The sequence below is a fragment of the Musca autumnalis genome, unplaced genomic scaffold, assembly GCF_047663935.1.
Source record: "Musca autumnalis isolate F117 unplaced genomic scaffold, ASM4766393v1 scaffold_1, whole genome shotgun sequence".
Taxonomy (NCBI): Eukaryota; Metazoa; Arthropoda; class Insecta; order Diptera; family Muscidae; genus Musca; species Musca autumnalis.
The window spans coordinates 207,048,204-207,073,580 of record NW_027411644.1 but is presented as its reverse complement, the minus strand read 5'-3'; the positions used below and the strand labels follow the sequence as shown (position 1 = coordinate 207,073,580).

Sequence of the window (25,377 nt, the reverse complement as noted above, 5' to 3'; positions counted from 1 at the left end):
TAACAAAAAATTTCCAAAACTTTATCAATCCTACATTCCAACTCCTTATTCCAAATCTCGGGATTCCAGCTGTATCCGTTCACCCAAATCCAAACTGTACCAAATTTGGTACCATTTAGTACTATTCGTACCCATGAGTACGAATTTCCACAACTACCTCAATCCTACACGCCAACAGTAATCTTAATTCCAAATTTCAGGATTACAGCTGCATTCGATCACCGTAATCCAAACTGTACCAAATTTGGTACCATTTAGTACTTTTCGTATCCAAAGTACGAATTTCTAAACCTACCTCTATCAACACTCCAACAGTAATCTTAATTCCGAATTTCAGGATTCCAAATGTATCCGATCACACAAATTGTACCAAATTTTGTACCATTTAGTGCTTTCGTACCCATAACTAAAAATTTCAAAAACTTTATCAATCCTACACTCCAACAGTACTCCTTATTCCAAATCTCGGGGTTCCTGCAATATCCGTTCACCCAAATCCAAATTGTACCAGATTTGGTACCATTTAGTACTTTTCGTATCCGTAAGTACAAATCGTTTAAACTACCTCAGTGCTATGTTCAAACACTAAGCTTAATTCCGAATTTCATGATTCCAGATACATCCGATAACTCAAATCCAAATTTGGTACCATTTAGTACTATTCGTATCCAGAGTACGAATTTCCAACCCTACCTCTATCAACACTCCAACAGTAATCGTAATTCCGAATCTCACGATTCCAAATGTATCCCATCACTGAAATAAAAATTGTACCAAATTTAGTACCATTTAGTACTTTTCCTCCGATAACTAAAAATTTCCTAAACTTTATCAATCCTACACTCCAACAGTACTCCTTATTCCAAATCTCGGGGTTCCAGTTATATCCGTTCACCCAAATCCTAAATGTACCAAATTTGGTACTATTTAGTACTATTCGTACCCTTGAGTACGAATTTCCACAACTACCTCAATCCTACACGCCAAGAGTAATCTTAATTCTAAATTTCAGGATTACAGCTGCATCCGATCACCATAATCCTAATTGTACTAAATTTAGTACCATTTAGTACTTTTGTTCCCATAGGTCCGAAGTTCCAAACCTACCTCTATCCAACACTCCAACAGTAATCTTAATTTCGAATTTCAGGATTACAGCTGCATCAGATCACCGTAATCCAAATTGTACCAAATTTAGTACCATTTAGTACTTTTTGTTCCATAGACCCTAAGTTCCAAACCTACATCTATTCAACACTCCAACAGTAATCTTAATTTCGAATTTCAGGATTACAAATGTATCCGATCACCCAAATTCAAATTGTACCAAATTTGGTACCATTTAGTACTTTTCGTAGCCATAAGTACGAATTTTTAAAAGTATCCCAATTCCACACTCCAATTGTAATCTTAATTCCAAATTTCACTATTCCAGGTCTATCCGATCACTTAAATTCAGATTGTACCAAATTTGGTACCATTTAGTACTTTTCGTACCCAAAAGTACGAATTTCCAAAATACCTCTATCCTACATTCCGACAGCAATCCTAATTCTAAATTTCAGAATTCCAGGTCCATCCGTTCCCCCAAACCCAAATTGTACCTTATTTGGTACTATTTAGTACCTTTCTTACCCATATGGACGAATTTCGAAAACTACCTCCATATCTCAAACCTACACTCCAACAGTAATAGTAATTCCAAATTTCAGAATTCCAACTTTGTCGGTTCGCCTAAATTCAAATTGTACCAAATTTAGTACCATTTAGTACTATTCGTACACATGAGTACACATTTTCAAAACCACCTCCTTATATCAACTCATCTTCTAAACCTTGATTTTCATTCCAAATTTCAAGATTTTAGCTCTATCCGTTCACGTAATAACAAATAGTACTAAATTTAGTAACTTTTAGTACTTTTCGAACACTTATAGTTCGAATTTCCAAAAACCCTTTGGTACACCTTTCTAGCTCTCCATCAGTGACCCTTATTCCAAATTTCAGAATTCTAGCTCTTCACGTTTGCCTAATACAAAGGGTACCATATTTAGTACCTTTTAGTACTTTTAGTACAGTTCTAGTTCGAATTTCCAAAAATCCAGCCTTATCTGACACCTTCGGCCCAAGAGTGACCCTCACCCAAAATTTCAAGATTCTAGCTTTAGCCGTTTAGTCTGGGCGTTGATTATCAGTCAGTCAGTCAGTCAGTCAGTGAATCAGTCAGTCAGTGAATCAGTGAGTCATCATTACTGAACTCTTTTATAAGTATAGATGAATATATTTATATTAATTGCAGTGTTTTAGCCGGGGTCGCATAAAATGAACCATAACAAATAATTTATGTGGAAGCTGTGTTGGTGGTAATATTAAAAAATGGGTAAAAATGTGTTGAAGTTTACAAGTTTTTTTGTGTTCTTTCTTGATTTCTGGTCAAACCACGGAAAATTCAGACCTGAGCTCAAAGAAAGAATTGAAGAGTACCCCTTGGGCAACATGGTTCTAATGTATGACTTTTCGATATATACACTGCATCCCCCTAAAATCAATGCTGACATTTTGAAGTTTTGAAATCTGGGTTTTTTGAATTTTTCTTATAATTGGAGGGCGCAACCAGATAATTACCCAAACTATTTATTGGATTGTAGAACTCGTGATTCCACGTCGTTTGATGTATATCTCATGAGTGTGCTTCATACAGCTCCCTAGTAATAGGAGTCCAAAGTCGAAATTTTGATGCGTAAATTTTCTTTAAAACCCTATTTTTTGGCTTCAAAAGTTACAACTGTGACTCAGGTAATCTTGAACCCCGCGTGATTTTAGTTTTTTACGCGCTGGATCTAATGAACCCTTCCGCTTAATCCATCCACTAAAACGGCGGTTATAGATACCTTGAAAGTAGGAAATTCTGCAAAATTATATTTTGATGATTCCGCGCATTGAACCGCGATTTTATTTGGTTATTTTTACATAAATGGAATCCTTTATACGCGATTATATTATTTTCCAAAACCGTGTGGCATAAATTACCGTGATTCTGGAGTAATATTCGTATTTCGTATAAAATAGAATTTGGTAGCACATCCGCGGTTCTTGACGAATTTGTTTAAAATTTTTTATAATGACGTATTTTTTATAGGCGGTCACTGAAATTGGATGCGCCTTATAATCTTATGTACATCGCGCAATTTTTACCCACATAAAGGTTTTTTGAACAGTAAGATGCAGGTGACGGCACACTTTGGCCGCTGAATGAAAAGTGGAAAAATCGCAACATATTGATAGAGATGCACTCGCTGTATCTGAAAAACGCATGCGCCTTAACTGATTTTACCGAATTCGCGAATTATACCTTTTTTAACTTTTATGTTTTTTTTTTGTTGTAATTTAAATATTACTTTCTATTTCATAATCGTATTTTTTATCAAAGTAAGCAAATGCACTTTCGGGTTTGTCATCGCATTTTCCTTGAAGAAGTTTCAGCGAAGTCCGTCAGTCCTTGCATCGAAATTTAGCGAAATAGTAGAATAACTCCCAAAAATGTTTTTTCTATTTTTCGTATTAAACAAAAAAATATATTTTTGAAATAATTTCCAACAATAAGTTTTTGTCTTTTGTTTATGCTGTAATATGACAGTTATAAATCCTATCGTTAAAATTTTGGTCTCATATTTTTCTACGCGTTGTCTAGAATCTGTACGTATTTTTAATTTATTATTTTCGAATTTTATAGTACATAAGCTTTTCATATTCATCGTCACATCGCATTTTTGTGGAGATGGGAGTCCCAGATATGAAAAGAACTATTGATTTTGGTGATGGTAAATTTTGGTGGAGAAGTTCTGCAACCATTGGGAACATCAAAGGCCATATTACAGCTAGTTGTTTCATCAAATATCGCTAAACTCCTCAAAACACTTAATATCCGGAGATATCTTTATATGGTGGCTATACCATAACATGGACCTATGTTGAACATTTTTGTATGACCATTGGGAACTTCAAATTTTACACTACAACTTTTTTCGGTCAGCAAGTGAAGTTAAACTCCTCAAAGCACCTAAAATTGGGAGGTAAAGTCATATGGGGGCTATAACACAACATGAATCTATGTTGACAATTTTTGGTGTAGAAGTTTTTCGACCATTGGAAACCTCAAATGTCAGATAACAGATAGTTCGGTGAACAGATGTTAATAAACTCCTCAAAACAGCTAAGATGGGGAGGTACCATTACTTGCACATATATTGAAAATTTTTGGTGGAAAAGTGTTGTACCGCTGAGAATCTCAAATGTCAAATTATCGATAGTTCGGGCAACAAATGTAGCTAAGCTCCTTAAACACATAAAAGCGGCAGGTACCGTTATATGGGGGCTTTACTAAACCACGGACCTATATAGCCAATTTTTGGTGGAGAAGCTTTGTGACCGCTAGGAAACCCAAATGCCAAATAACAGCTACTTTGGTAAAATATTTTAGCATAAAATCCTCGGCTAACAAATGTTGCTAAATTCCCAAAATACGTATAATTGGGAGGTACCGTTATATAGGTCTTTACCAAAGCATAGATCTATTAGACAATTTTTGGTGTAGAAGATTCGTGACTGCAGGGAACCTCAAATATGAAATAACGGTTAGTTCAGTCAAAAATTGTAGGTAAAACCTTCAAAATTCCAAAAATCGGGAGATATCGTCGCTTGGGGGTCTATACCAAAGCATGGACCTATATTGACAATTTTAGTAGAGTAGTTTTGTGGCCTCAAAAATTTAATTCGGTAAAATCTTTTAGCTAAAATCATCAAAATACAGGAAATCGGGAGGTGCCGTTATATGGGGGCTATATCAAAATATGGGCCTATGTTAAATTTGTTTGGTAGAGAAGTTTTGTGACCACTGGGAATCTCAAATGTTAAATTACAGATTGTTCGGTACACAAATGTAGCGAAAATCCTCAAAATAACGAAAATCGGGAGGTATTGTTATGTTGAGACTATACGAAAACATGGTACTTCAGCTGCGATGAACTGCATCTTTGTGAATACTATCCAGGCCTGCTTGTTTAAGGGTTCTCTCTTATATGGTTACATCTCTCTATCTTGTGATCATGAAGATCCTTCCTGACATGCCTTGGTGGGGGAGTCCTATCCACTATACGGTGATTGCGATGACTCGCGGTAATTCTCTAGTAAGTACTACAACGAGAGCATACCATTGTGTTGCCATACTGGAAGAATGTCCGACCCAGCAAAATAAATTGGAAGTAGTGCAATGTGGACTAGTTCTGTCACGGCATGTTTTAATGCAGTTCAAACGGAGTCGTGAAAAAGGCACTCCATTCCTCACATTTTAACTGCATTTGGATGCAATCCAAAGAATCACATCCACTTGCCATATTTTAACAACATCCGGATGCAGTTCAACCGAGTCGTGAAAAAGGCACTCCAATTCCTCACAATTTAACAGCATCCGGATGCAGTCTAAACGGAGTCGCGAAAAAGGCACTCCGTTCGCTACATTTTATTAGCAATTATTAGAGATCCCTACAAGTACATAAATCAGTTTGTACATCTCTACAGGCAGCGGCATACATTTTCCAAAAAGAGATAAGCGTGTTAACATTTCCAAAAATTTGTTAATATAAAATAAAAAATATTTAATTTGCGAACATTTTTTCGGTAAGACAATTTCCCACTGGAGTACATGTCGAAATCATAACTGGTGATGGAAAGACAATATCAAACTCATTTAGCAGATGAAGCAAGAGCAGTTCAGCTTGGATTAAAAGGAGAGCGGAGGAGAGACGCATGGTTGGGATTCAATGGAGAATTTTCATAATTTGTGTTAATGTAATAAAGTTCCTAATATTTTTGTTTTACACAAATAATAAATGCATTTTATTTGTTCTGAGATATTTTGTAATGGCTTGCACACATTCCGCAGAATGTATCAAAACACGTGCTTTGGACTGCATCCTTTTCTACCCCCAAAGAGTTAGTTAAAATTCAATGCCAAAGGGTCCGTTAAAATGCAGTGCCAGAGGGTCAGATAAAATGCAGTGCCAAAGGGTCAGTTAAAATGCAGTGCAATGGAGTGCATCTTTCAGTAGTCACGCTCTTGTTAAAATCGCCAAAGGGTCAGTTAAAATGCAGTGCAATGGAGTGCATCTTTCAGTAGTCACGCTCTTGTAAAAATCATGAGTGAAAATGCATAATTTGATGCAGTTCCAAATCACTTGAACATATGATTTAACTTCCTCTTTGGAGGCAAACTTTTTGCTGGGCGACTCATCCTGCAGATGGTTCACTAATGACATAAGTAATCATTGTGTTGCAGTTCTAAGGGCGTCTATCTAACAGGTTTGAATACCGTAACATCGCATTGCACTGGCGGCGCATAACTTACCACAGACCGACCTATCGCGTAAAATGAAGTCAACAAGGTTCCTTTGTCTCCAACTCAAGTGCTGCCGGCTAGGGTCATGATGAAAGTCATCATTCCTACATCTAAGCTTATCGTTGGATAGCTGTGGCCGAATGTTACCCCCAGATTATTGGGGTAGTTTATGGTCGAAATTCTGCTACGGCAGATGTGAAAACTATTTCACATCCGCCGTCCATGAGGTGAACAGAGTGGTCGTTGATTTAGTGGCGGATATTTGCATATTCCTCGCGTGGAAAAAGGTGGTAAGATCAGTCAAAAAGGAGTTCAGCCTTTCACAAATGACGTCTGGGTACCTGGGTCAAAATCGTACAATCATCCGCATACGCCATCAAGTGGAATTATTGTTGCCAATACAACTAGCGCAACTACCGACAAAAAGGCAGGCATTGTAGTTCGACTGCACCAAATGTTCGAAGAGAAGTGTCACTCTACACTTAAGTTCAGCATCTTGTGCAGGATCACGTTCTTCACGTCGTCATGGAAGACAAGCTCCATGGGCCGACTAAAGCACCAACCATCGAGCACTACTCTGTGTAGGTTGTGTTGAACAATTACGCTAAATTGAAGCCAGCCTTCTCATTGGTAAAACTCAGATTAAGGAAAAACAGAGGCGACGTGAAGTTTCTCTGTCTCCACTTCGTAGACAGAAGTGAGATTCCTTTTGTAAAATTTAAGAAGCTCCCAAACATATCCAATGCATGTATTTTGCGTGTATTCTGCCACCTAAAATCTGTTCATTCATTTCTTACTCATAGGCTGATCATAGGTTCAGTAGTCAAGTATTCCGCTCTGAAGATAAAGATACACTCACGGCGGTATATAGGTTTTGATATGATCAACTATTTGTCCTTTCTAGACCCCAAGTACATTTAGACGAAATCCGTTTCAGGCAATTTGTAGTCAAATTGGCCATGTCAGACGATGACTCGCCAAAGTATTACCCCTTTTGGTCCAACATATTTCACTCGTGACAGTTTGAACAAACTTGGATTAATTTCTAAGATGGACCACATCTGTCCACTTCGGGTACCTACCCAACAAAACTTAAAAATTTTTCGATAAAGTGGTACGAACGATAACTCTTCAAGGGAATCCACCAGTCCATAGAACAATTTCGAATATGGACTCTATCGGTCCACTTCTTTTTGGTACTTCCCAAACATAATTTCAAAAAACTTCGCACAAATGTAATTTAATTAGTATTTAGTTATATCATTATTTTTTATGTTGAGCTCGTCGGCCCTAATACGACGGTAATATTTTTCGGGGACAAGTCCATACTTCCTGAATATACTTCTTGTGGTCCTGTTGTTTGGGCAAGTCCATGCTTCAAAACGTAATGGTCCAAAAGCAAGTTGCGAGGGGAAGTTCGGAGTGGTTCTTCGGAGCAGATTTTTCGAAGTTTGGATGAGGTTCTTCGGAGGTTCGGATGAGGTTGTATTAAGGTTTGCACCAGTTTGTTTGGAGGTTTGGAGAGATTGTTCGGTGGTTCGGATGAGGTTGAAAGAAAGTTCAAAGAAGGTTGTTCGGAGGTTGTTCGTATGTTTGGAGAGGTTGATCGGAAGTTCGGAGGAGGATATTTGAAGGTTCTTATGAGATTGTTCGAAGGTTTGGACCAGGTTGCTCGGAGGTTTGGAGAAGTTGTACGGTGGTTCAGATGAGGTTGTTTGGAGGTTTGGATGAAGTTGTTCGGAGGTTCGGAGGATTAAATCGTTCATTCGGGTACCTCCTTCACAAAAGTTAAAAATTTGTGCTTAAATTGAGTTTAAGGGTTGTTCGAAGATTGTTTTGAACTTGTCATCAAAGGACGTTCATGTGATTCTGATTACACGTTATAATTTTATTTCGAGGCTTACATCATCGTTCCCGACAGATTAGTAAAAAGCTCAAAAAATCCTACCGTGACCGACTAAAATAGCACGATAACTATGAAAGGAATGACATCCACATTTGAATAGCATGTAGTACACAGCATTATATTTTTATACCCTCAACCTTTATGAGGATATTTTGTCTAAACTTGGATTAAGTTCGAAGATGGACAACATCTGTCCACTCCTTCGGGTACATCCCCAACAAAACTTCAAACCTTTTCGCTAAAATTTTGCGCACGAAGGAAGTAACCGATTTGGTCCAAAGTTTTCACGTCGTAATATTTCCTCCAGGCATAGATTATGTTTGGATATGAACTATATCGGTCCATTATTTCGAGTATCTACCACACAAAATTTCAAAATGTTTGGCACAATTGCAGTTTAGGAACCATTGTCTATCGGCATGGATTTTGTTTCAGCAGGTTGTGCTCTAAATAACCCTGCTGACACCAAATGACTGATGGGCACAAAAACTTACAAATTTTCTATTCGGTTTGGCCAAAACTTTGCACATCTTAAAATTCGAAGTTCCATGCCAAAACCATACCAACACCAAATGACTGATGGGCACAAAAACTTACAAATTTTCTATTCGGTTTGGCCAAAACTTTGCACATCTTAAAATTCGAAGTTCCATGCAGTGTAAGAGTTGTTTACGGATCGTTTTTATACGTATCGTTAAATATATTCGTCATAGACCCTATAAAGTATATATATGCTTGATCAGCATAAAATTCTAAGTCGATTTAACCGTACCCTCTGTCTGTTTAAATCAACATACAGCTCGGAATATTTAACATATAACTTTAAAATTGGGTACAGAAGTTTCCATACTTTTAGGATGTTTGGTATTGGAAAAGGGCTATATCTATCCACGTTTTGATATAGTCGCAATAGAATGGTACTTCCCGGTTTTAGCACAAAATGGTGGAAATGTGGTATATAGCCTCCATTGAGGCTACAAATCTTTCCCCCAATAAATGTGTTAATATAGGTCCACGTGTTGATGTAGTCCCCTTAGAACCTTACCTGACGATTTTCAATATTTTGAATCTTTTAGCCATATAATCTTACCTAGAATATGGTATTTAGTCTTCTTTGAGTCTAGAAAACCTTCGCCCAGAAGTTTGTCAGTATAGGCCCACATGTTCATATAGCCCCCATAGAACGGTGCTTCCAGATTTTCGGTATTTTGAAAGTTTCAGCCACTTTATCCTACCAAATTGTCTGAAATTTGGTCTTCTCTAAGGCTACAAAGTTTTCCCCAGAAATTTCTCAGAACGGTATTTCGATATTTTTATTTCAAAGGTTTTAGGCACATTATCTAACCGAAATTGTTGAAATTTGGTATGTATTTAGTCTTCTTTGGGGCTACAAAACGTTTCCCCATTTTTATACCCTCCACCATAGGATGGGGGTATATTAAGTTTGTCACTACGTTTGTAACTACTCGAAATAATAATTGTAGACCCCACAAACTATATATATTCTTGATCAGCGTGCAATTCTACATCGATATAGCCATGTCAGCCCGTCTGTCTGTCTGTCCGTCTGTCCGTCTGTGGAAATCACTCTAGCGTCCGAACGCATTGACGTAGGTCGATGAAATTTTGGGAAAATCTATTATTTGTACGTAGGACTTTTGGTATTGAAAGTGGGCTATGTAGGTCCACGCTTTCGTATAGCCCCCATACAAAATGACGCGTCGTCGTTTTAAGGAATTTTTAAGATATTTGTCCCATTTTGCAATCGAATTGGTTGTAATTTGGTATATTGTGACCCCAGAGGCCAAAAAATATTCCTACCAAAGTTGGTTTATATAGGTCCACGTTTTGGTATAGCCGCCATATAACGTCCCATATAAAGTACGCGTCATTTTAATATATTTTGAATGTATTAGTCCCATTTGACAACCGAATCGGTTGCAACTTTGTATTTTGTGTTTCCAGAGGCTAAGAAACATTTCTACCATAAAATGTTTATATAGGTCCACGTTTTGATATATCCCCCATAGGACGATATTTCCCGATTTTCGGTATTTTGAAGGTTTTGGCCTCATTATCACACGGATATGGCTGAAATTTGGTATTTAGTCTTCGTTGGGGATATAAAACTCCCCCCCTCCCCCCCAAGAAATTTTAAGATATAGGTCCGCGCCATCATATAGCCCCCATAGAACGGTAACTTCCGATTTTCGGTATTTTGAAGGTTATGGGCACATTAATCCACCGAAATGGCTGAAATTTGTGGTGGAGGGTATAAAAAGTTCGGCCCGACCGAACTTAACGCTTTTTCCACTTGTTTCTGTTAGATCCATGTTTTGGTATAGCCCCCGGCGACACATGCCGATTTTCGATGTCTGAAATTAGGTATTTTATTTTTATTTTATTAGTCTACTGTAGTGACTGTAAGTAAGTTGGGTAGAAAAGCTCAACGAACAAAATGACTAATATAGATTCATATTTTGGTATATTCCCAATATGAAGGTACCTGGTGAGAGTATCTCACTGTTGTTAAGGTTGACTTGTACTTTCATAATTGTTATCCTACTACGTTTGAAAAAGTTCAATTTCTTCATTGCATTTTTTTTTATACCCTCAGCCTTTAGGCTATGAAGGGTATATACACTTTCATACGGGCAAAATGTGCCTCATCGAAATAATGGTTTTAGACCCCAAGTATGTTTGGACGAAATGTGTTTCAGACAATTTGGAGTCGATTAAGCAATGTCCGTCCGTCTGTCTGTCTGTCTGGCTGGCTGGAGCGCACGATAACTTTCGAACGGATGAACCGATTCGGTTCAAATTTTGGCTTTCGTAATATTTTACCCAAACTTAGTTTAAGTTCGAAGATGAGCTATATCGGTCCACTCCTTCCGGTACCTCCCCCACAAAAGTTCGAAAATGTTCGGAAAATTTGTGCGCACGATAACTCTTGAAGGGAGTGACCGATATGGTCCATACTTTGCCCATCGTGGAGCGTGTACCAGACTTAGATCAGGTTTTAATATGGACTCAATTGGTCCACTCCGTCTGGTACCTCCCACACAAAAATTTGGAAAAGTTCAGTTTAGGACCATCTCTCGAATCGCTTTGATTTTTGCTTTAGCAACTTGTATTCACTGCCCTCCATACGACGGTATAAGTTTCATCAGGGGCAAGTCCATACTTCCTGAGAAAATAGCCTGAAAGTTGCAAAACACCTCTATGACACCGTGTGAGGAGGTTGGAGGGCAAAATAACTCTCGAACAGGTCTGCCGATTCGGTCCAAAATTTGGTCTTAGTAATATTTTGTCCAAACATAGTTTAAGTTCGAAGATAAGCCATATCGGTTCACTCCTTCTGGTACCTCCCCCACAAAAGTTCAAAAATTTTCGGTAAAATTGTGCGTACGATAACTCTTGAAGAGAGTGGCCGAATTGGACCATACTTTACACATCTTAATATATCTACCAGATATAGATCAGGCTCAAATATGGACTATATTTGTCCACTCCATCCGGTACCTCCCACACAAAATTTCGGATACATGTTCACTTTAAGACCTGCTTTCGAATCACTTTGATTTTTGTTGAAGCAACTTGCATTCGCTGCCTCAATTGCGATGGTAAAAGTTGTTTCAGGGGCAAGTCCATACTTCTTGAGCAAACATCCCTGAAGTTGTAAAACACCCCTATGGTACCATATGTAGTGGCTGGAGATCCATTCTTTTTAGTATCTCCTCCGCAAAACTTTTGATCTCTAATCCTAATCAACATTTTTGTCAGTTCAAACGCCCAAAATTCCCTAAATACATGCGTTTTTTTGGGAAAAAATTGTTTCAATATACACAGGCTGAGGGTATATCTCTGTCGGCCAAGCCGACTGATACTTTTTTACTTGTTTTTTTTTTCTCCCGATTACATCAAAGAGAAATTCCATATGTTTTAAAATATCATCACTTTTTTACTATCCACTTAAAAATTTTATAAACTTAAAATTATATATTTTTTGCAAATATTTAATCGAATTGTAAATGAATAAATATTTCCCTTGTTAGTTGGACAAAATTGTAAAATGTTGCTAAAAGTTTTCGTCGAAAAAACAATTCAAGTCGTTTATTTGTATGTCATTGGAAAAAAATTTGCCTTCCATTGCAAAAATTGCTTACTTTTTTGTTCTTCTTTATGTGTCAGTATTTTACTTTAAATACAATCCAATGTAAATTTACGAGCTGAAAGGACAAAGTTTTTAGTTTGATTTTAAGACGTTAAGTATTTTTTTTTTTTTTTTGCTTTATACTTTTCGCATTTTTTATTATCCTTGTTGCTTCGTACTACCACCTACCTACCACCTACTCAATAAAAATGTGTTCATTAAATCGGCAAATTGGGAGGGAGTGAAGAGGGCGGAGCATCTGCTTCGGCAAATGCAATGGCAACACACATTTTGATGCACTTAAATTGTGAATGGGCGAAAGTTTGACAAATTATTGCAAGATTTCCGGTAATTGTTGTTGGAAAACTGTTGCAAGACGAAAACGTAAAAAGTCCTTGGTCGTCCATTATGACTGCACAACTGTTGGTTATTTGTGTTGTTTTACGTATTTTTCTTTTTCTGATTTAGCAAATCACGTTAATAATTGCTTCATCTTCGACTTGGAAATTTTATTGTTTCATATTCTACGTATTTCCTTCCCCTCCTCCTCCTCCTCTAATATCACCGTTATTGTCGGGCATTCTCAATTCATGCTTATGACACTAGATTAAGTTTCAACTGTCTCGGATTTCTTTCCTGCTCCCAACCCTGATTTGTGTGCGTGTGGATGGGTGTTTGTTTCTACAATTTACTCGACAAGTCAAATCCAATACTTAATTTAATTGCTTTCATTGAAAGTTCAGTTTTTTTCTATGTATTTGTTTCTAGGTTGTTCAAGTTCTTTATTGCTTCTTCTTGTTCTTGCAAATGCTCAAAGCGCAATTACACATATCTGGGTGTAAATATTTGTGCACACATACACAAACAAACAGCCCAAACCGAAAAACAAAGTTCAATATTTTATTGAACTTGTTGTGCATAACTTTTCTTTCTTTTTACAAACAACAAAAACAACAACACCTTCAACAAAGTGATCAATTATCCTTACAGCTCATGCATTCAGAAGTTTTCATGGGCAATTAAGAGAAAAACAAATAATGTGTTTGGATTTCACTGATGTATGTACACACACACATATGTATGTTTGTATGTGTCATGTTGCCATTAATAGCTATAGTTACGAATTATAGAACAATTGTAATAATACGTTGTCACTTACCATTGGATTAGATCCCATTTTAACATTCTTTGCCATATCCATCATATCCAATGCCAGCCTGGCAATACATTTTGCATGATCCTCACAATGGTCAGGTAATCCAGAGACGGCCATATATTTATCGCCCACTGTTTCCACCTGAAATGTTTAAAATAACTTCAATAAATTTACTATTTAAAACTCTACATAGGTATAATAACACTATGCAACACGAAAATTATTAACCATATTTTGACACCGCAGCGTGATAGAAGACTCGGCGTTTTTCCCTATCACTTCAACTTTCGCGGTTATGGGCCCACAGAGACCTGAGGCTTTGATGTCAAAAGGGATAATCTTATTAGGCACATATCTTCTAAACAGCTTGGAATGTAGGATTATTCGCGGAGGCATAGTTGTAGGTCTTGTCCTAAAAAGTAATAATTGTGAACACCTAAAATCCATTGGACTTCATCTTCAAGGTCAAATGTCCATTATAAATTTTTTTCTCGGATTTTAGTCTGTAGATTAGGCCGGGGCGATTTGAAAAACTTAATGGGCCCTTCGCGTTTCTGATTCCTGGGATTGAACTGAGCAAAAAAGTCTACTGGACCATATATCTACGATGAAAATCGAGCCTCCCGATTTTGACTTGAAGTTTTTTATTGACGATTTTTGGATATTTTGGCTTATAACAGTCAAACCATTAAGATTTTCGATCCAACACAAAGACCAAAACTGGCCAAGGGCCAACACAATTATCAAAAACTCTCTAGTACATCGCAAAAGTATTGGAATCTTTCTTCAGGCAGTTTTGGCCTTGAGAAGGTTCAAACTTTTCGGAAAATGTCGATAAATGACATTGTGCTACAAAAGTTGACCAGAAAAATATTCAAGCGTTCAATAAAATACTTCAAGTCAAAATCGGGAGGCTCGATTTTCATCGTAGATATATGGTCCAGTAGACTTTTTTGCTCAGTTCAATCCCAGGAATCAGAAACGCGAAGGGCCCATTAAGGTTTTTTCCTTCCATACAAATCGCCCCGACCTACCGATCAATATTGAAGCCAACAACCAACTAGAAAAATGTTCGTTAGATCTCAATAAACAACTTTGGGATTATTCGCGGAGAAGCGGTTTAGAAGATATGTGTCTGATAAAATGATCCCTTTTGACGTCCAAGCCTCAGATCTCTGTGGGCCAATAACCGCGAAAGTTGAAGTGATATGGAAAAACTCCGAGACACGTGTCTTCTTAATTTTTGGTCTTCTATGACGCTGTGCTGTCAGGATGTGGTTAATAAACCATGACTCAAAAAATGACACACAGTGTAGCCTGTCGAAAATTGGAGATATTTGTATAAAACGAGTAAACAAGAATCAGTTGGCTTTGCCGACAGAGATATACACTCAGCCTGTGTGGATTGAAATACTTTTTTTCCAAAACAAAAAATTTGCGGGGGATATCGATAGATAGGGCCTTTGTACCATACTAGCCAACGAAAAGCATAATATCGGGCCACTAGGAAAACCTTCGGTAAAAATGTTCAAAGGATCCTCGAACAGACCCTTAACTACATAAATGTGTTGAACATTTGTATGGTACCCCAAAGATTGGACCGATAGTGCCCAAATTTGAACATATGCTAAGCTTGGACAAAATATATTTTGAGATTGAAAATTTGGACCAAATTGGTTGGTACGTTTGTGAGATATTGCGCTTATCATATTTGCGAATATTTTCGAACTTTTGTGGGAGATGCACCGGAAGCAGTGGCCCTATAAGCACTACCTTCGAATTTCATCTAATATTCGAAGATATATTCCGATATCCAAAGTGTGGACGAACGAGTATTCGGTTCGAACTCTACAGCCACTACATATGGTGCCATAGGGGTTTTTTACTACTTTCGGGCTGTTTTCTCAAGAAGTATGGACTTGCCCCTGAAAAAACTTTTACTGTCGTAATTGAGGCAGAGAATGCAAGATGCTTCAACAAAAACCAAAGTCGAGAGCAGGACATAAAGTGAATTTATCCAAATTTTGTGTGGGTGGTACCCCAAGGAGTGAACAAAACAAATGTAGTCCATATTCGAACCTGATGTATATCTGGTAAATATATTAAGATGTGTAAAGTATGGACCAAATCGGTCACACCCATCCAGAGTTATCGTGCGCACAATTTTTCCGAACATTTTTGAAAGGAGTGGACCGATATGGCTTATCACGAACTTAAACTAAGTTTGCACAAAATATTACGAAGGCCACATTTTGGGACCCCATCGGTAGATCCGTTCGAGAGTTATCTTGTGCTCCAACCACTACACACGGTGTCATAGGGGTTTTTTACACCTTTAAGGCTATTTTCTCAGGAAGTATGGACTTGCCCCTGATGATACTTTTATCGTCATATGGGGGGCAGTGAATAGAAGAAGCTACAACAAAAATCAAAGCGATTCGAGAGCAGGTCGTAAACTGAACTTTTCTGAAATTTTGTGTGGGAGGTACTCGAAGGAGTGGACCGATTGAGTCCATATTGGAACCTCATCTAAGTGTGGTAGGAATTTCACGATATGCAAAGTATAGACCAAATCCGTTACTCCCTTCAAGAGTTATCTTGCGCACAAATTTTCCAAACATTTCCGAACTTTTGTGGAGGAGGTACCGAAAGGAGTGGACCGATATAACCCATCTTCGAAATTAAACTAAGTTTGGTCAAAATATTACAAAAGCCAAATTTTGGACTGAATCGGTTGATCCTTTCGAGAGTTATCATGCGCTCCAGCTAGCCAGACAGACAGACGGACGAACGGACATGGCTAAATCAACTCCAAACTGTCTGAAACACATTTCGTCCAAACATACTTGGGGTCTAAAACCATTATTTTGATGAGGCACATTTTGCCCGTATGAAAGCGTATTTACCCTCGTTAGCATAAATGCTGAGGGTATAAACAGTTAGGTCGCCTAACTTATATAATCACTGTAGCGTCCACAAAAAGTGAGATAGAGCGCTATATGCCTGCACCCTGGTGTAGAGTTGTACAATCTAGTTCATTTGAAAGATCTAGGTCAATCGTTCAGCTCTTATAACTGAACTAGTTCAGTAATCTAGTTCATAGTTCATTATTCAGTTTTTATCGGATCAGATTCGTTCACCGGCTCTTAATCGTTCGCTTAATGAAAACGCATGCATACTATCGATAATATCGATTATTATTTTTTTAAATTCAAATATCGGATGAAAAATCCCTAACATAAAATCTATTAAAGTGAATAGAAATTACGCGGCTTTTCGGTTTTGCAGATGTGAGAAAGTAAGTCGGTAGTCACACGTACAAAATTTGCGGATAGTAAATGGTATGTTTGTGTCTTTTTATTAAATAAAAGGCAAGGGTTTTGGTAACAGAACTTCTCCACAAAAAATTGTCAAAATTGCCATAAAACTGCACCTTCGGATTTGAGGTATTTTGAGGATTTTTGTTACACTTCTTGACCGAACTACAGATAGTTCCATAGTTGACATTTGAGGTTCCGGGTGGTCACAAAACTTCTCCATAAAAAATTGTCAACATAAATCCATGTTTTGATATAATCTTCATATAACTTCCCGATTTTATTTTGTTTGAGTAGTTTAGCAACATTTGTTGATCGAACCTGTAATTGATATGTTAGATTCCCAGTCGTCAAAAAATTGTCCACAAAAAATTGTCAATATAGGTCCATATTTTTTCATATTTTGTCCGAACTTAGTTTCAGTTCTAAGATGGCCAATATCGGTCCACAACTTCCGGTACTTCACCCCAATATTTAAAAATGTTACTGAAGTGGTGTGCATGATATCCCTTGAACGGGGCAACCAATTTGGTCCAAACATTGAATTTCCTAATATTTTGTCCAAGTTTAGTTTAACTTGTAAAACAGCCCATATCGGTCCTCTCCTTAGGGTACCTCCCCCACAAAAATTCAACTTTTGTGTTTAAGTGGAGTTTAGGGTATGTTCGAAGATACTTTGGAAATGTATACCCATGCTATTCGTTGTGGTGATGTTTACAGCGATATTATATTTTCCGTGGACAAATCCATGCTTCCTGGTATATTGGTCCAAAAGTTATATTATAACCTACTGAAATGACTAGTGAGCGCGATAACTATCGAAAAGATATGGCTCCCAAAATAAGATCCAGTTCCATAATGGACTATGTCGGTCCATTCCTTCAAGTACCTCCTACGCAACACTTTTGAATTTTAATCCTAATCCCCATTTTTGTCGGCAAGTTAAAATGTCCAAAAAGGGCCTCGAAATTTTGAAAATACCTTAAATACCGTAAATAAAAGTTGCAATTCACTTAGGCTGAGGGTATATCTCTGTCGGCAAAGTAGACAGATACTTTTATCTATAACTATTACTTCATAGTGTAAGCACTATATTTATGTGGAAAATAAAAAAATGTGTTCGGAATAGTAACCTTCGAAATAATTATAATAATACTAAAAATTTGGAAATTAATATGGGCATTCTATTCAGGATTGTTAAAACATATAGTCGTGTTTGATTGAGCTTACAAAGCAGCGGTGGGATACACCAAAAACTATATACGCGTCTGAGGAATGTTAAGGACGTGTAATGCTTTTATGGATAAAAGATAGAATTTTGAGTGAAACCCATCAGAAATTTTTGTGTGTGGCATTTCCTTCCCATAAAATGGATTTTATGATTTCCTGCGTGGAACAGAAAGCCGAATAATTGCCAGGATTTATATGAATCGATCTTCCAGATCTGAAAAATATGCTGAAAGGAATATCAATGAATTGTTCAGTCAAGACAGGAGAATCAATAGTGAGTCAATTCCAAGAAGATGGTAATTGTGGTATCAGGGCAAAGAAATGCTTAAGATGTGTGGCTTTGGCGACATCTGATTCAAGTGCGTTAAAAGATGACAGGTAAGTCATCAAAATCAATTGTAGTGAAAACGTGAAATGTTTGTATCTGGAATGAAAACATATTTGTTTGAATTGTGATATACATATTTATTTATATTAGAAGTGCAGTTGTATTATTTTGAGATAATATTGTACTGACTTATTTAAAGAAGAATCAATCAAAGTTGGAAAGACCGTATATAGCGGGTTTGCCAGTCATTATTTTATTGTGAATTGATATGATTAACAGTTTGTAAATGTAGTTGCTGCTGCAATATACTGATTTTACTTATGATTATCATGTGATGATAACGGTCAAGGATAGTATCCTTGATTATGATTGAATGACGATTTTACTGGGTTGATTGGAAACATGGGTACTAGTATGGTACACATTATATGGAAAGACTTATCGGGAGGATAAGAATGCCGGCCTAATTCAAGACTCATCATCCTCGTATTCAAACCATAGTTTTTTGAAAAAAAGAAGAATGGCGAATACAGAATGGCATAGATTTCAGAGATCTGAATAGGAAAGTTATTCCAATGCCGAGATGAGGAGATGATATTGATAGATAAAAAGGTGGCAATGATTTTTCACTGGTCCAGTTGTGCAAGTGAATACAAGAAGTGGTAAAAAAAAGAATAAAGTTCTTACCTTATCAGGACTCATCATCCTCGTATTCTGGTCATAGTCTTATGATAAAAAAGAAGAATGCGAATACAGAATGGCATAGATTTCAGAGATCTGAAAGGGAAAGTTATTCCAGTGCCGAGATGGGGAGATGATATTGATAGAAAAAAAGGTGGCAATAATTTTTCACTGGTCCAGTTGTGCAAGTGAATAGAACCAAATCGCGACGAATGATTTCTTCATCTCATAAGACAATATTCATTTAACCTAATAGTCACTATGAATCATAAAGAACGGCATTTGGGAGAGTAAATGTTTTCACTGGTCCAGATGTGCAAGTAACAGCTATAAAATCTCCATGAAAAATTACTCTGGTCATCACTCAATAATAGTTTATATGGATGAAATATTAATTTCGACCAAAACTATTTAACATGGACATAATGTCCAAATAATCATGAATTGGAATTATACGCATAAACACTTTAAACTAATCTATGAGATGCTAATGTGAAAATAGGATAAATAATAGTTATCAAACGACTAAATATTTTCACTGGTTCAGTTGAGCAAGTGAATACTGCCAAATCTTATCATTTTCAGAATTTCTAACATCGACCACAAATCTGTTTTACAATGTAGAGTTTAATACAGCCTATATAGTTTTCATATTCATTTCTTTCGTAATGTGAATATTATTTTCAATTGAAGAAATGAGATTGGAGTTTTATACTTATATTTATGGAAATTAAATAAGTTCAAAAAGAGAGAGAGAGAGAGGTAGAATCGAAAAAGTGACTTAGAAATTACATGTTTCACAACATGTGGATTAGATACGATAATTCTTTAAAATTTAAATAATTACTAATTAATTCTTTAAAATATATGTATACATTACTGTTATTCACTCAAAGTTGAACTAGGATAGGATTCACAATTTAATACAAAAATTCGTATGAAGGAGAGAACAAACATAAATATCAATAGAAAAGATTTAGAGAAACGGGGAAATGCAAATTGATCTACAACGATCTTTAATGTTTGCATACTTTTAATAAAGATTTTCTATATGGCACTAACACTGATGTTCAATAAAGATTACCTTAGCTAGCATTAATATTTTAATATGATTCCCAGATGTGGACTACTATGACCTCAATATGGTCCGGCTTTGCATGTATATAATTATACGGGTAATTTCGTATATGAAGAGGACATTTTATTAGGAAAACTGGGATTGGAGAAATATGTATATGAGATTTCTACAATATAGGTAAAAGAATACTCCAGACTTAAGCAATCAATAAAGATAAACTCTAAATCTGAAAATGTTCACTTAAGAAATAGAATACGTTTCATATTTGAGTAATCTGAATGAGTGGAGTACTTTGGTGCCGAATTATAAACAGATGTCGGCAACTAGAAGAAAAGACACAAGAAAAAAATGTATTATGGAATTCATGATGAAATATATAATCTTTACTTTGCAAGTGAATATAGCCAAGCCTAGATTGCTGATGTCAAAAAAGGGTTCTAAAAAAAGAATGAACACTGGGAGAATTGAGAAAATATAAATGTTTAGAATGGATACTGGAATAGAAAATCGAAATAATTTTAATATATTTCTAGGACTTAATTTATAACAAAAATTTTCTGGAGAAATCACAAATGTAAGAATCGTTTGGATCTTGAATGAAGATGCATGTTGCACACGAGGACGTGTGCAAGGGAGCGTGGCCGAGTTGTAAGCACTATATTTATGTGGAAAATAAAAAAATGTGTTCGGAATAGTAACCTTCGAAATAATTATAATAATACTAAAAATTTGGAAATTAATATGGGCATTCTATTCAGGATTGTTAAAACATATAGTCGTGTTTGATTGAGCTTACAATAGTAACACCATATATCGACAAAATTCGTTCAGGAAGCATTTTCAATAAATTTTAGTCATAAAATTATAAAACATGAACATCACATTTTTCGATTTTTCTCCACTTAGACAACACTGTGCTCCGTTCTTATTTGTGTTTTTTTTTTTTTTTTTGTACAGGTATTTAGCTGCTGTTTATGTAAATCACCGGACATTTCACTAACCCTGGGATAAAGTTCTATGTGGAATGTTATATTATCGACCATAAGATGGACGGTAAGTACTACAGAAGAGACATTGTGAACTTTTATATCAAGGAGTGCAAACCGGTTATATATATTTTATTTCAATAAAATAAAACCTCCTTATTAGTGTTGAGTAAGTGATTATATCCATGATTGCATTGCAGAAGTGATAATCATTTCCCCCACTTCACTTCTTCCAAGAAGCTCTATTAGAACCACCCATCACATACCCACGCATTACCCATTCACAATTCTTTTCATATTTCAATTTCATTGAATTAGTTCAATGCGAATAAAAAAGAACCATTCATAAAAAAGTAAAAACTAACTACGACTGCATCCATCATCATGACCAGAGGGAATATGATGACTTTTGTTGAATTGGTTGTCCGACGGTTGGGTTGTTTTTAACTATTTTATGTTTGCCTCGGAATTGTGTTTGACTTTGGTGTGGTTGCTGGGATTTGATTGAATGGCGCCGGCCGACACAGTTATGAAAACACTGAAAAGCAATTGCAGCAATTTACCGTCTGTTTGTTTGGATTTTCCGCCAAGAGTGAAAATTCATTCAAGTGTCCAATATAATTAGAAATGGATTGGTTATTGTTAAATTGTTGGTGAATGAAATAGTTCTAGTTATCACTTTGAAAACAGACAATGTTCTATGTGTAGGTGAGTAAGTATGAATGAAAATCATAGGATTTTCACGGTTAAATGAATGGAATTGGATTTTATAGAATTTTTATTCGTATGATGAGGGGGTTTTTGAATGAAATCCCTTTGTGGGACTGAAAATGGGGTATATGGGTTAATTGTTTTGATACAGCCCCATAGACCTTAGCCACATTATCCAACCTAAACCTCTAAAATTTGATGCCAAATTTCACGATTTTTTGGCTCAAAATTGAAAATGACTATTTGACAATTTTATGGCCCAAAATGACGATTTTTCACGTTATTTGAAATCACGCATGAAATAAAAAAACGATAACTATATTTTGACTAAAATTTCACGAAACACTTTAAGGAAAGCAATGCACAGAGGCCAATTTTACGAAAAACCTGGCCAAAACTCTAAAAATGAATGGATTTAGACCTAACAGTGGGTTCTTATGTTTTTTCGGGTTGCTGGTTTCCTCTTTCCTATTTTCTAACCCTGAAACGATCATTAAAGGGGTATTTTTGGTCCCTTCTCATATACAATGAGATCGTATCAGATCAAAATATTCTACAAATTTGTTCGCTTTTAATTTTTGCTATAAGTCCTAGAATTCTCCAAAACTCTATGTCTTACCTAAATTCCAGAAATATGCAACATTAAAAACACATTTTAGGGTTAAGGTCGTCGTACTTCATGTGAGTTTTGGCAATATTGTCATACATTAGACATCGGATTTTGCATATTTGCATATTTTTTATTAATAAAGATAAATATACGAAAATTCTGATTGGACCAAAATTTCGTTTTGAAGAATACTGAATGCAATGACGGGCTCATATTTTTTTATTTTTTTGCATATTTTGCATATGCACAAAATATGCCAAATATGCAAAAAATATGCAAGTAATTTTTGACAAAATTGTCAAATTAAATTTGGAAAATCATCAAAAAGTGTTCTAAATTAAGTTTATTGCCGTTAAACGTCGATTTCTTATGTTATTAATTATTATTCCGCCACAGCAATAAATCTGGACTAAAGGCCTTAGAAAGTTTCCTATAACTCAACCTTCTTATTACAACATAAGTTGTTTTCCTATACAATCGGAAATGTCAAAATGAACGTATCCAAATATGTTGATAGTTTCTGCTCGGCCAAAATTGTCTGACAGAAAAACAAATGAGCTAGAAATTAAGAAATTCTTTTAAAATCAATATTTGTTAAAAGTTGAAAACTACTAGATTCGCTTCGTTATGGCGTATTCTAGTCGAATCGACAAAAATATTCACTTTGGGCATAAATAAAAAATTGTGAAATTGGGGAAATGCAACAAAATTCTCACGGAATTTTTTATTCATGATTGCACTGATAACCATATTTTAATACCCTAAGGGTTGTATGTGTTAGTGAATGAGTTTGCAACATGCGAACTTATTCCTCTGGCCATGTCTTTTTGTAAACAAAGTACAGGTCAATTCGCATAAAGATTGGATATTTTTTGTGGCCCTAGGGCGATCCCTACTTATTTTGGTAAGAATCGATTCAGATTTGGATATTGCTCCCATATGTATACCACAAGTTTCGGCGGTGTCCGAATTATAAAATTGTCCGGATTAACGAATAGTGAAGAAAATAAATTATTTTCTATGATTAAATCACTCGTGGTAGTAATATAATATTTTTTAAATTCTAATTGCTAATACCGAACACTTATATGAAAAACAGAAGTTAAAAAAAAATCGATTTTTCTACATTTTTATTGGCATTACCGGCATTTGTTCCTGTCCTTACTTTTTACAAATTTACTATTCAACAAGACTCAATTTTCCCAAACCACAGAAAAAGCCAATCAGATTGTGAAAATAGAGCTAGAAATGTGACGTTTTTAAAGTTTACCTCAGGATGTAAGCAAAACACGGGACAGATGTGAAATTTCATTTTTTTTTTTTTTTGGAAATTAAGATTCTTTGAAATCTTTGCCTTTTAGGTGTATAGTGCCTTTGGTAACATATTGCGGCGAATATTTTTCTTAATATACACTCCACCTCAGTAGAATAGAACACCTTAATTTCTGTTAATGTTGGCTTATTTATCCCGAAGCGAATGAATCTACGTTTTTAATTTTGTAGGGATTTAAAGTCGATAATGTTCCATATCAAACACAGAAAAAAATATGTTTCTAGTTCTTTGCGAAATTATTTGCTGATCATTTTTCCGATAGAACTATGAAAAATATGCATTTCTTGTTGGTCATCAGGATAGAACAGTCACTTTATTTTCGCTAATTTTTGAGATATTAACGCCGAATTTTCTTTCAGTCGATAAAGCAAGGTTTTCTTATCATTTTTCACCAAAGAAACCCTATAAATTTTTCGGCGGACACCGAAATAACAGCGTTAAAGGGTTTAAATTGACAGATATTGGAAACATCTCGGAATATCAATACGAGTAGCGCAATTATGTCATATTTCTTCACAATAAGATAGAATATGACACAGACAACCTCGACGGATACAATCGAGTGCTTCGGATGCTGATAAGATGGAATATTTTCAAAATATTTATGAAAAAGGTCAAAATTTCTTAAAAAACATGATAATTTGTTCAATAAAATGGTTTTTTCGGCGAACATGTCTGCCATTTAATGGTTTGGAAATATGCTCCAGATTCAGAGGAAAATAATCTGATATGAAAATAACCGCTATTTTAATACACTGAGGGAAATTTTAGCACATTTTTCAAATTGAACTCACCCTTTGGATTTTGAATTTTATATGTGTTCTTATTTCTATGTCCGCGACTGTTCTCAACAGTGTTATGCTCCAATCTAGTTGGACCATGTTATGCTCTTCATAACGGATTTTACGAATTAGTAGTTTTTTTTTTAACTGAAATCGCAAATGTAAAAGCATTCCGAGATGTTTCCAATATCTGCCAATTTAAACCCTTTAACGCTGTAAATTAGGTGTCCGCGGAATAATTTATAGGGTTTCTTTGGTGAAAAATTATGTGAAACCCTTGCTTTATGGACTGAAAGAAAATTCGGCGTTAATATCTTAAAAATTCGCGAAAATAAAGTGTCATAGTACTATCGGAAAATAGATCAGAAAATCATTTCGCGAAGAGCTAAAAACATAATTTTTTATGTGGTTGATACGGAACATCATAGACTTTACATCCCCACAAGATTGAAAACGCAGATTCATTCGTTTTGGGATAAATAAGCCAACATTAACAAAAATGTAGGTGTTCTATTCTACTGACGAGGAGTGTATATATTTATATACTATACAACAAGACTAATGTATTATAAAAGGTGTTATATCCTTTTAATTATACCTTACACCACTATGTGGAAAGGGTATTATAAGTTTGTTTTGGTAAAAATTACAAAAAATTACAATTTAAATAAAATAGAATTGAATTGAAAATTCATGTAACACCTCGAAATAT

General features: G+C 35.8%; 1 protein-coding gene across 16 annotated transcripts in view; it reads right to left on the bottom strand.

The window, feature by feature from the left end:
• Positions 1–25,377, bottom strand: part of Gycbeta100B (guanylate cyclase soluble subunit beta-1-like) — a 649,167-nt gene that overhangs the window by 241,592 nt on the left and 382,198 nt on the right. For all 16 annotated transcript variants that reach the window (XM_073959955.1, XM_073959950.1, XM_073959949.1 and 13 more), the window contains one exon: positions 13,613–13,750. In XM_073959955.1, coding sequence (XP_073816056.1) covers positions 13,613–13,750 — 138 coding nt within the window. The remainder of the gene's footprint in view (positions 1–13,612; positions 13,751–25,377) is intronic.